This window comes from Mugil cephalus, chromosome 7 (assembly GCF_022458985.1).
Source record: "Mugil cephalus isolate CIBA_MC_2020 chromosome 7, CIBA_Mcephalus_1.1, whole genome shotgun sequence".
Lineage (NCBI taxonomy): Eukaryota > Metazoa > Chordata > Actinopteri > Mugiliformes > Mugilidae > Mugil > Mugil cephalus.
In genome coordinates, this window is record NC_061776.1 from 19,715,095 (window position 1) to 19,728,205 (window position 13,111).

A 13,111-nucleotide genomic window follows, 5' to 3' on the forward strand; every position below is an offset into this window, starting at 1 on the left:
TGTGTCTCTTTGCTCGGAGGTTATATGAGACACAGAAATCTACAACCTGCTGAGTGAAACTCTTCTTTGTGGCCTTTGGAAGGCAGGAAAGTCATATGCACTGGGAATTACTACAATAAAAACCTCTCCAGTCACTTGAATTTACTTTATTACTGAAAATCTCCTACTGTAACAATGAATTTTTGTTGGAATTAGCTCTGCATATCTGAAGAGGACCCTCCTGTTATATATCTAGGAGTATATCTACTAGAGAAAGGCTCTAGAGAGACTCTGACATTGTTATACTGATATGTCTGCTATTGTAGACATGATTGAAATGGGTCTTTAGGTCCTATGGGTTGAGGGGAGGGGCCTCTGTGGATCATCCCATGTTCTTCGTGTTTTTTTTGAGGCGTGTGTGTGTCTGTGTCAGGCATGTCATTGTTATGGGGTGGGGATTCCTGGTCTGGTCTAGGTGGGTGTTACATACATCAATTTCCTAAGAAATTCAGATTTTCTATAGCTATTTTTGCAGCTATAAAAATCTCAATAAGCACTACAAATGTAATCAGGTCGTCATGTTTTAACCCTAACAATACCCACAAGGCACCTACGTCACGACTTTATGGGACAGCATGTGTATGTACATATGTAAAAGTGTGACCAGGTAATGATTAACTGATCAGCGCAGTCAGACCAAACCAGGGCAGCACACGTCATTTTATATACCTTTTATTGTCTTTTAAAATCATTGCATCAGCCTAAAGAAAGAACCGTACAGATCAAAGAGTACCTGTCTGAGGACAAACACAACTCTGAAGCAAGCTGTACATGAGAGAGAAAGAAAGAAAGAAACGTCGCATCTGAGTTAAGACAGGCCAACGGAGGGAGGATAACACAAAAGAACAACCATCTCTTCGTGCATCGGGGTTGGGCATGCTGCAACCAGCAGGTCTCCGCTGGCTGAAACAACAGTGCTCCCTCTGCGTTCAATTGCACTTTGGTGTAGAGTAGCTTTGTATGACTGCCCCATCTATTGCCATTCACCGATTTTGAAAGAAAACATAGTGAAGCATAATCATTAGTTACACATCTGTTGCTGAAGCCTGTGATACTCAAGGCAACTAGTGGGACAGCATTGTTGAGTCACGGGTGTTTCATGTGATTGCTGAAACAATGTGAGGAAATTTTTTTTTTTTTATGTGTGTGTGTTTTTTTTTTCCAATTTGTTGCTGCTCTGCAATGTTGCCCGGGCAGTCTGAAAATGGACCACTGCCAATCTCGTCTCCAACGCGGAGAGCCGGACCGTGAATGTGAACTACTGTACACCAGCGAGAAATACTACAACGCGCGCATCTGATTGCAGACGGCGAACCTTCAGACAGAGAAGTGACGGTGGGCGTGACTGGATAAAGACAGAACAAAAAGGGGGGAAATGAAAGTGCAGCCGTTAACTTCGTCATATTTTACATGGAAGCTGAGACCCTATTGGCTAAATTTGGTCTTAAACTTAGTCCGCCAACGGATCGATTCAGCTTTTTGTGTAATTATCATTTGCTGTGTAGTGCAAAATCAAGAATAGGATGCCTCTTGATATTATTCCTGAATTTCTGTTTATGTACTCAAACTGTACTCAAGTATGTTCACCAAGTGGCGTGTTTTTTTTTTTTTTTTGTTTTACTGTTATTCACAACACGCGGGGGTATCACCCCCCGATAAATTCTTCGAGCCGAGTCCTCACTGGAGAAACGCCAGGCAGAGTCTTAGTGGAATCTACCATACTGTGCATAACAATATAAACAGCAAAGGATTCAACAGGGAAGTCTCAAGTCAGGATTCAGCACATACAAGGCTCAGTGTAAGATGAAGTAGTCAGCAGGTAATAGAGTGACGAAGGCCGATGAGTACCGGACGAGTTACGGACAAATGAACCCGCTCTATCGTTGAGTTATTGTTTTGAAATTCGAGGGAGCACTGTTCTCACAAGTAAAAAAAAAAAAAAAAAAAAAAGGAACAAACTGAAACAGGAAAAACAAGCAGTCATAACATCTTCAAGTTTAAAACGACAGAGGAAATAAAGAAATATAAAATCAATCCATCGCGGCCACTTTGAGGGACAGACAGATAGATTCTCATACGCGTATTTACTATTTGGTTAATTACATATTGTAAACATTTGTATTTGTTTTTTTTTCTGTATGGAGGAAAAATGTTTCAAGCTAGCTTATTTTTTTCTTTATAGGCTCTGTAAGGTTATCATTAACAGATATAAACAAACAGAAAAACAATAAACACTTGGACAGACAAAATCTATCAGCTTTTTAAAAAAGCCAAATTAAACAAAAAAAACAAAAACAAAAAGACATATACTCAGGCACCATAAAAGATCACTTTCTAATGCCATCATTGTTATACGTACAAAGATCTGCGTAAAGGAGTGATCATGAACCGTTAAACTGTGTACCTTCACCTCTATTAATATATATTTTTTCTGTCTTTGAGTTTTAAGTCCAGGTAAAACGAACAAAACAAAAACAAAAAATAAAACTCCTTCAGCGACCACAGAGATGTACCAAAATGAGATACAGTGGTAAGATGGTTCACTCTGTTACAGCATCAGTGTCCGATCTCTGCGGCAGCATCAAGTGTATCTTTTGTGGTGCAACTTTTAACACTGCCTCTACTCACGAAGACACACGGAACCTTTCAAATGACAAGACAGATTCTCACGTTCAAAGAAAACAAACAAACAAAACAAAACAAAACAAAACAACTCTAATATTTAATAAATGCAAAAGCAGCCAAGACTGCATTCAACATATAGACTCAGCTCTGTAAATATTAACACATGTACACGAGCTCGCTCCGTCCTCTGAACGCCCCCCGGTGATCACGCTGCGTACATTACATGTACGCCCGCGAGCGGAGACCACGGGGGTCGGCGACGGCGGCGACGCTCGCTGCGGCCGATTAGTAAAAACGCTTTCAGTAACCGCTCGGGCGCAAAGCAGCCGTGGAGCAAGTCTAAAAAGGTCGCGTTCACATCAAAGCCTCCTTCTGATTGGTTTCAAACGCGGCCCAAATCAGAACGAAATCATCCAAAAATATAGATATCTAAGTATATATCTGAAAATATTTATTCTCTAGTACGTCTCTCGTGCCTCAGACCGCAACGGACGTCAAGATATACGCGTTTCTTCGTCGTCAGTGATAGGTGTGCTTCACGCGTGAGGCCGCCTCAAGATGTGTCGTTTACAGTGTACCAAAGAACGGTGACAAAATATCGGATTCCTTGAATTTGTCACGCGCTAAAAGAAGAAGATGCATATCTAAAGGACGGGCAGGATGAAAGCTTCGAGTTCAAGGGTTTCGACCCTAAATTCAAAGCGCAATAAAGTCTTCATCTTCTGCCCCTTTTCACGCCCGTCTCACTGTGCGACCGGGTTTCTTTGCTACAAGCCGTGCTTCCTTAACGTCTGAGTAACATGGCATATATGGCTGATGAGAGTGTTTAAAATACACTGCAAAAAACGTTCACCTTAACAAGTGAAGCAGGAATCCATTCAGATCTCTTTAGGTTTTTTTTTTTTCTCTCAAAGCAACTAAACAGTTGAGCAAATCGCTTAAATGGAAGCAGAACCACTTGGTTTGTGACCCAATCTGAGATAAACTATTTTCACTCCATTGGCACACTTTTTTTTTCTTCCCCAAAAAAAACCCCCAACACAGTTCGCATTTACTCTATGTGGAACCGTGTGTAACCATGCGGGTAGTTTCACTTTCTTGCTGAGGTTTAGACATTTGTTCTTCAAATCTGTGCCAGCACCAGAGTACAAGAGATAAGCGGAATAAGATAATACACAAAGCCACGGTAAAAACAGGAAGTAGATCCGCTGACACTACTATCAGCTTTTGTAAATTTCACCAGGAGTAAGTCAAAAAACAAAAAAGTCTTCCTGTTACTCTGGACAGATTGGGTCATTTATCTGGGTAATGAACCTGCAGCTCTCTTTAAAGTCAGTTTGAGAAGCACTACGAGTTTAAACAGCCCATCAATTAAAACTACCTTTATAATTAAAAAAAAACAAAAAACATTGCAATCAGTCAAAAGCATCAGATTTACAAGACAGCCGTCGACTGCAAAAACAACAAAAGCATACACTGTATACTGTACACTCGGATACCACGAAGGAAGTATCAATCACTCCTGATATACTGTATGAAAAACTACCAGCTAAGAACACTATTGACAAACCGAGCGTCACCGCTGTGTGTTAGTTTATTGTTGTTGGGCGACACACTGCTTCGAGTGTGCGGAACAGAGAGAGAGAGAGAAAAAAAAAAAGTGCAGTCACAAAAAAAAGTGTTGGTCCAACAAACTGGATAATGGATGTGTCAGCAGTGGTGGATGACTCAACCAGACCCCCCCCCGATCACCAAGGAACTAACTTAATACAAAAACACTGAGAAATGCTGCATGCATTAACTTGGGAGCTTATCAATTTAGCTTCAAACAACTGGTCTGGGATGTGTGTATTGTTCACATTTCTATCTTAACTGAGTTGTAGTCAAAAAACATACCAAAAAAAAAAAATAATAAAACACCACCAAAGAAAGCTAGCTTGAGAGAGCACCAAGCTACTGTACAGCCTCCACCGTAGAAAGAAGGAATATGTAACAACTGTAAATGTAACAACAACAACGAGAAACAGCTAAAATCTGTCACTCTTATCTAGAACATGCGCAGATTTCCTCTAACACACACACACACACACACACACACACACAGATGCACACAATAATTATGCTCGTTTGCCAGCTACCCTTTTGTTTTTTGATAAATGGCAAGTGTGTGATCCACGGGGCACGACGTGTGGTGGCGGTGGCACCATCTTGTGGAGCAACGCCCCAACGACAACGAGGAGACGACGAGCTCGTCACAATGACTAAAGGCACTTCTAATCTTTCTCGCTCACATGTTTTTGATAGCCCTCTGATCGGGAGCACCGCTCTCACCTCTAGTTTGATTCTTGGGACGTTTTACTTGCCAAGAAGTGTGCAAAGTACAGTACGACTGATTCATCCTGACAGCAAATCGAAACGATTCAAAATTTTTCAGGTCAAGTTGGGTTTCATTTGAAGACGAGACTGGTCTGACTGGAAAAAACAACAAAAAAAAAACGTTGCTACCTGAAAATTGCGATCACAAATAGGTGTGATGCGTTCAAGAAAACGCTGTGTTTGCTGGAAGATTGTGTTCACACTGGAGCATGTGAACAGGGAGGTGAAGTCTTCTCGAGAGACGAATCATTCTTTGATCCTGTCTGAATTCGGCCACGGATTAAACATAGGATGTTTGCCAATTCAAAAGATATATCTGCGAGTCAAGACAACGGACAATTGCAGTTTGTTGTGAAAAAGTATACGACTGAAAATATGTAAATCTATAGACCACACGATGGCTACAAAGAGCGGCTGAAAATCAAGAAACACTGTAGATACATGGCTGTGAAGGTTAACGGTATTAATACTGTTACTGTAACTGAGTCAAACAAAACCAAATGGTACTTTACCATCTTTACAACAACCACGTCTTACTCTACTTCCAACATTAAGTTTTAAATTGACAAATATATATATGTGTATTTCATGGCACAATTCAAAAAGGATCAAAAAGGTATCAGTCTGTTAACGGACAGCATATTTTTTTTTACTGAAATGAAACATCAATTTCTCTCACCCAATAAAAAAGGGGACAAAAATTCAAATAAACCAAAATGCATAACCTTTAAAAACTTTTTTTTTTTCCAAAAACACTCTAGTATCCATTACTTTTGACTGGTTCACACCCTTCTACAAAAATAGTTTTTGGCATTTTCAGTCTGCCAATGTAAGAAATTATTATTATTATTATTTCTATTTGTTCATCTCGAGAAATCAACGACGTGAATCAAGTTTAAAAGCAACATTTTCATTGACCCCACAGTAATAACTGAGCAACCCTGCATCTACACACCTGTGCTTTGAAAAGTGACACTGAAGAGAGGTGGTACAATCTTTACCTCAAGCCACGTGGACATGGAGGAAAAAAAAAAAAAGAGGAGCAACTCACTGCCACAGCACAGAGCAGGGGGAGGGAGGAGAAACTCTGCCTGTAAATCTAAAACGCGTTATACGACTGTGTTGTGCATAGTGAGACTACACACCATACTGTTTATGCACTACAAGAAGCACAATTATCAACTACTAGTCCAAGTAAAAGAAGATAAACAACAACCCAAATGAAGGACTCCATGCATAATGTACTGGATAATCTCTCAGACCACAGAGGCCACGCTCAGCGGCTAAAGGACTGATCTGTTTTCTTTTTTTTTTCTTCTTGCTACATGAAAAGTCATCCTTCATTTGGCTCACATTAGTTGGACGCTTGCATCCTGAAGCAGAATCTAACAGCATAGCAAATATTCTGCAAACATAAAATAACACAGCGATGAAACCGTATAGTCACATACACCGACTGCATGTGTGTCTGAAATATACTGTACATGAGTTATATTACTGCTTTCTTTTTTCTTTTTGTTGTTGTTTGTACATCAATGTTCTACAGCTCTGTCAGTCAAGCTCGTGGTGAAATGAACAGTCAAGCGCGAGGGAGAAGCAGTACCGTGGGTAAATCTGCACGAAATAAAAACGACGATAAACATCCGCAAGGACACTGTACCACGACAACAGTCTAACTAGAGATGAAGCAAAATACAGTACCCAAGATACAATAATCACGAAGGTCGATGCTCTGCAAGTGTCTGTAGCGTATAGGAACAGGACACGTAAGAGGAGCACTAACAGTGCCTTAAGTCAATGGCTACAGGTGCTACAGTATTAAAGAGGATGAAAAAAGGAAGGAAGAAGTTAAAAAACAAAGAGACGTCCGACGCAGGAGTCTTTCCACCATTTCCATTCGAAGGAAACCTGAATCACGTGGAACCGCATGTGTCCGCGTACCTCTCCATCTAGTGTATTGTGATTAAAAATATTTCTCTACTCACAATACACCAAACACGTACCATGCGCCACATCCTGTTCCACAGCGTTTACTGTGTGTTGTACCTCATCAGTACAAAAGGAGAAGACCCGCTGAGGGAGAGCAACAAGCCCAAGCGCTTGGAAATAAAGATCATTTCATAAAAATATACCTATATGTGTGTAACTTTTAAAGCTGTAGCTTTGTCTATGTCGACAGACGTTCGTTCCCTACTTCTTTCAACTCAACGTGCCCCCCCCCCCCGTTTTTGTTTGTTCTTGTGACACAGGCTTGTGGTCATTCAAAGCTATTACTATGGCACTTAAGCAAGCTTTAAATCGGATCCATCTTCTTAAAACCCCTAAAATATCAACACGCCCCCCCCCCTCCCCTTCCCTCCCCCCGCCACGACACTCTCTTCCGCGGTTTCGCAGCCGCCTTTAGGTGTGAAGCCAACAGCCTTGTTTAGCCAAGCCAGTCCTTTCAGCAGATGACAGCTCAGGCTTTTGTCTACAGAGAGTTTGCAGGCAGTCTGGGGGTGACAGATCGGGCCTTTGTCTATGGACATTTATGTTCAAGGCAAAAAAAAAATAAAAGTGCCTCCTCTACATGTTCCAATCATCTGAGCATCCCTGACCACGATCTTGACAAAAAAAAAAAAATATTGACGTGTGCTTATTTTGTCTTCTCGAACACATTAGGTCTGCTCATCAAATGTGTTTTCTTGTGAATGTTTCACACCGTTTTTTGTTTTTTTTTTCCATAACTGACACTGTACAGTCTCGGCTGACAACTGTAACAGCCAGGACGACTGTACAGTGCTTCGTTATCAGTAGTAGTGTGCTTATTATGAAGCCATGCTGTGAGCAAGGAGTCCTCCCTGCTGGACTGGGGTCAGTGTGGCAAAGTAGCACCAGTCTCCAGCTAAAAACACGTTATCGTTTATAATTTTTTTTTTTTTACCTGCCGCTTTGAAAACATGAACAAGCATTGTCCAGAAGTTTTTTTTTTTGATTTTTTTTCCCCTCCTCAGAATGTATGCGAGTGAACGTTTAGTTTCCACACCCGGGTTGGTGTCCTACACTGCTGGTGGATGATTCATCTGGGGTGCTGGTTCTGGTTCTGAGAGCGTGCCAGGACTGGGTAGGCTAGGTTTACATTCAGCTGGTCGTTGTGTTGGACCAAAGAGACGTTTTTGTAGTGGAGCACCAGGTCTTTGAGGGACGAGTACAGGTTGTAGGGCTCGGCGAATCCGTAACCCGTGGCTGTCTTGAAGATGACGCAGTGCTTGGTGTCACCCTCCACACTGAAAGAAGAACGGACATTATGTCGACCTATAATTAAAATGTTTTTACTCTGTGGTTCATGTACAAATTAGATAATGTATTAATAAGTCATCTTTAGCCGCTTCTCTTTTTTACTCTCAGATGGAACTTGCTGAGCTACCACTTCCAGTTACAGCAAAGATGTGCAAAAAGTACAATCTTTGTATAGGGCATGAAATGGTTTACTGTCTCTTAAACATTTTGTTAATGACTATGATATGTGCACAGCTAACAGCGCTATTTCCCCACACATTTAAATATCCTTGCAAAAATGACTCATGTTAATGTGTGTTGACACGTGTGTGCCTGTCAATCTAAGCCTCCTGTACACAGTAGGCCCCGCCCCTATCGCTGCTGACAAAAATCCCAAAACAGAAATCACTATTGTGACTTTTTGGCTGGATTTGTGAAGGATAACAAGGTGAGAAGGATAAACTTACACTACAGAGCAGGCGTAGGAGCCCTTCTGTGATTGGCTCTCACGGATGAGAAAGGTTCCGTCACATTTGTCTCTCAGCATTTCCTCGGCCTGGATGCGCTTGATGTCACCCACGTACCAGGTGCACTCATCGTGGTGGGGTGAGCCCTCGTCCTCCTCCAGTGAGTACGAGCTGAGGGCAAAGAAACGAGGCAGCAGATGTGGTGAACGGAGCATTGAGCCTCAGATACTGTCAGACAAACAGCAGCATCCAGCCATCACAGGTTGTCAAACACTCACTCATCAGCGTCGTTCTTTATGCCGAGCCACTCGTTGATCTTCTTCTGCCTCGTTCCCTTCTGAGTCAACCATCTGAAAAACCACAACGTTTAATGCCGACTTTTGCTCAGGGTTTAGAGATGTCATGATGTCATTACAGGAGGAGTGTTTGCAAAAATAAAATCAAAAAACACGCCGTGAACTAAGTCATCTTCACTTCATTGTACTCACATCAGGTACTGGTCTCTGATCTTGCGAAGCTGCATGAGATCCGGCTTGAGGCTGTTCATCTTCTTGTCAATCTCTCTGTTGTCAGACACCTGCTCTCTCAGGTCCTGCTCCAGCTTACGCTTGCTGTCGTGGATCTCCTTCACTCGAGACTTCAAACGCTCCGAGTTGCTCTGGATCCTGATTTGAGAAAATTACAAGTTCACGTCAGCAAACGTCTTCAAATGAGAAACTGCAGCTCAAATTTAGAAGCTTGGTTTAGTTTTATGGTTCAGTAAAACAAACCGCATCTGACTTCTTTCAATTTATGTCGTCTTTCTTTCTTTCTTTCTGCAGTTCACTGGAATGATTATTGAGAATCTTAATCATGAACGTACTTTTGAATTTCCTTTTCGTTGCCCTCACGCTGGAACCGCTCCAAAGACTCTCTGCTGTATCGCTCCTGGGTCTCAAACTGCTCCTCAAAGATCTTGATGGTCTCATTGAAGGCTTCGATGGCTGTGCGCTTCATCTGCAGCTCCTGGGGAAAAGTAGTTGAGAGAGACACGGATTGTGAAGTTTTGTTGTATCTGAAGCTGGAAACACACATGCCAGGCATTTTAAAGCACATCTCTACAATCTCATGTAAACCTCACACAATAAGTTCCAACACTAACTTGTACATTCAGATCCTGCAAAGATTCTTGTGATGAACTGGTATTTCTTACTCCGTGTAGTCTTAATTTACTTAAGTCCTGTTTGTTTATATCCTTATAATACAGTGAGCACATGGCTTATTTGTGTGTTTTTATGTATGTATATGTGTGTATAGGAGTCGTACCTGTGAGGTGCGTGTGTACTCCTCGTACAGACAGTCGTACTCGCGGCTCTTCTCCTGGTACTGCTCATGATAGACCTTCAGCTGTTCTCCCACCTCCTCTATGCTGTTCTCCTTCACCAACTGGTCCACGGAAGAAAAAAATCAAACGTGATTTAAGCAGATCAAACACGTTGATGCCACGTATCGACTGAACTTTTGTTTTATCTTTTCTTCCTGTGACTGATTTTTTTTTGGGAACCCTGGAGAGCTGACGAACTCAGACGATTTCCTTTATGTTCGGGAGCTCATTCTAATCACAGACTGTACATAAAGGATGCCATTTTCAATAACTATGAGCTGTTCCACTATTTATTTTATTACTGTCAGAGCAAGCAATGGGTTCCTGTTTGATCATTTTGTCAGGACTTGCTCGCTTGATCTGCTCTAATCCTCAGGCTACTGCAGCGACATGATTGATGCAGTGTGAAACGCTGCTCTTGTCAGCCGAAATCTGAGTTTGGTTGAGCTCAACGTAGAGCTTTTACATTAAGGATGGTCTTTGAGCGAGGCCACAGTTTAGGAATGCAGCTTTGTCATGGAAGATGTATGGATGTCACCAACCTGTTGGTATTTGGAGATAGGAAACAGAAGCTTGGTGTCCAGCTTGGCGTTGTACTGGGCCAGGGACTCATGGCGGTAGTGATTGATGAGCTCCACCACAGACAGGAAACTCAGAGGCTCTGAGAAACCGTAGCGTCCGTCTCTGTGATAGATCTTGATGAGCTTGTTGTTCCCTCCTTTCCTGCAGGGGGAGACAGGAGTCAAGTGACGGGAAATGTGGTCATACATGTTGACTAGCAAAGAACAGGCTGGAGTGAGTATTGATTTCAGGTATTTAGTCCTGTAGTAAATCCACAGTCCTTCCACATGTCTTGCGTGTCTTTACCTGAGGGTGAGAGTGTACTCGCCCTCCAGTTTACTTGAGGCATCTCGAACCAGAAAGGTGCCGTCTGGAGTGTCTCGCAGTTTCTCGTTCACCTCCTCTCTGCATCCAAAGATTTACATTATTAACGCTAAGCTCTTAATCGAAATACTTCCGCACAATATTTAATATGCAATAAAATGATTTTGATAAATGTAAGTATGTAAGGAATAAATCTTTATGGAGCAAACCTTAGGCTGATGAAGACATTTTTTTGCTCAACAGTTCAAATAAATTAAAGTAAGTGTGAGAACATGGTTCTTAAATTACCTGGAAATCTCTCCCCAGTACCACTCTGCATCGTTCAACAGGCTGCTCGTCTCCGTCATGGCCAATGGTGTCATTTTTGACTTTGCTGGTTTTGCTGGGAGAACTTTAAAAACACACACAGACACAAATAAGACACTCAGACACAAGCAACAAAAGCATCTTACACAAACTGGAATGGCGTTCAGAATAAAACGACTTGCCTGGAGGAGTGAGGTCTTGCTCTGTGGTTCTCTCTATCAGCAGCCTCTCAACAACCAAGGCAGGGAAATCCTCATCTGTAGACAACCTGCAGGGAAAAAAATAAGCAAATCAACAGATGATACTCTCATATGTGTTTAGTACATACTTGTTGCTTAAATGCCACAAAGGAACGGTGCCTTACCCAGGGCTGGAGGGGCCTGTGCGTATCAGCAGTGGGCCAAAGACCTTTCCCAGTGTGTGTGTGTCCAGGCCGTTGCTGGCCTGTGCCTTGGTGACCTTAGCCAGGTGTGTGAGGAGGTACTGCAGGGTGAGACGGTGATGGAGAGGGACGGTGGTGGAGTTCTCGAGCACCAGGCTCACCTCTCTGTCGTGGCTGCCGGCTACTGCCCCATCTGAAAGAGAGAGGTTCAAACACACGTGAAGAGGAGCAAGATACAAAAACGTAACAAATATTTAGCTTTTATTACGAAGTTTGACAGAACAAGGAGAATCAGAGGAGTGTTTTCAATACTTGAGTATGTTTGTTATTGCATATGGTCAATATAAGTATGTCCCATATATATATATATGTATGAAATCAAATCCTGCAGCATTTCTAACATGCCTCAAGACCTCGTCCTCGCCTGACACCTCAGTGAGTCTAATCATAGTGCGCTTCCTTCACGAAGGACATCACTAATCCAACCTACTAACACAACATCAGCAGAGCTTGGCACTAACATTTAGTCTGAACTGCATCTTAATCAGCCTCTTTTTCTTTTGCCTCGTAGTACAAGGTCTAGTCCACAAACCTTTCCATAAAACAACACAAATTAATTTCTTTCAAGAAATTTACAGCAGTCAGGAACAACAAGACATTTAGCACTAAATAGTCTTTTAAAGACAAGTGTTTCTGAACAGTTGAGCCCAATAAGTGCTTCTCATGGCTGTGGATCACTTTCCAAAGAATCACATGGGTTTTCAGACCGATAAATACATTTTTTCCCCGAACTTCAAGGGATCGTTTGTTTCAGTTCATAGAAATGTAGGAACAAATAATTTCTCAAGGCACATTAATTCTTCACAGACATCATGTAGTTTTATTTTTTCATGTTATGTTCACATGGTAATGTGACCATATCATAACATAACAGCATCTTATTGTTCATATTTTTGTCAACTGTGCACATGTTAAGTTTTGCTCAATCACGAGGGAAATAAAAAACGTTCCCCGTTGAGGAAAAAATTTTTTTGAAAGGTTTTATGACAGCTGTTAGTCAACATGCAGTTTACGGGACACAGCATAGCTGGAGCAACAGAAGGAGAAGCAGCCATCGGCACCACAGAACCAACTAATACACATAAACATAAACACTTGCAGTTATTTGAAAAAAAGCAGTACAGATCCTGACAAAAAAAAAAAAATTGAATTTTTCTGAAAACTGTGCCCATCAGGTCTGAAAAAACGAGTCCCTGCGTCCACCACATGATTGTCAAATTTGAAGCAACAATTCGCATCAGTTTTACAGTTTTTTCTGTCCGATATAACAGGTTAAATGATAAAACATAATGACACCGCTTTCTCTTGACCTTAATCTCTTTCTATGATCTTTCTATAGTCGTGCACAGT

General features: G+C 41.7%; 1 protein-coding gene across 3 annotated transcripts in view; it reads right to left on the reverse strand.

Moving 5' to 3' along the window:
- Nucleotides 1-695: 695 nt before the first annotated feature.
- The window catches only part of pik3r2 (phosphoinositide-3-kinase, regulatory subunit 2 (beta)), a 34,034-nt gene continuing 21,618 nt past the window's right edge, over nt 696-13,111 (reverse strand). For all 3 annotated transcript variants that reach the window (XM_047589084.1, XM_047589082.1, XM_047589083.1), the window contains 11 exons: nt 11,684-11,894; nt 11,502-11,587; nt 11,302-11,404; nt 10,996-11,094; nt 10,671-10,851; nt 10,071-10,190; nt 9,628-9,770; nt 9,254-9,430; nt 9,044-9,115; nt 8,766-8,936; nt 696-8,306 (listed from right to left, as the gene is read on the reverse strand). In XM_047589084.1, coding sequence (XP_047445040.1) covers nt 8,099-8,306; nt 8,766-8,936; nt 9,044-9,115; nt 9,254-9,430; nt 9,628-9,770; nt 10,071-10,190; nt 10,671-10,851; nt 10,996-11,094; nt 11,302-11,404; nt 11,502-11,587; nt 11,684-11,894 — 1,571 coding nt within the window. In that variant the 3' untranslated portion in view covers nt 696-8,098. The remainder of the gene's footprint in view (nt 8,307-8,765; nt 8,937-9,043; nt 9,116-9,253; nt 9,431-9,627; nt 9,771-10,070; nt 10,191-10,670; nt 10,852-10,995; nt 11,095-11,301; nt 11,405-11,501; nt 11,588-11,683; nt 11,895-13,111) is intronic.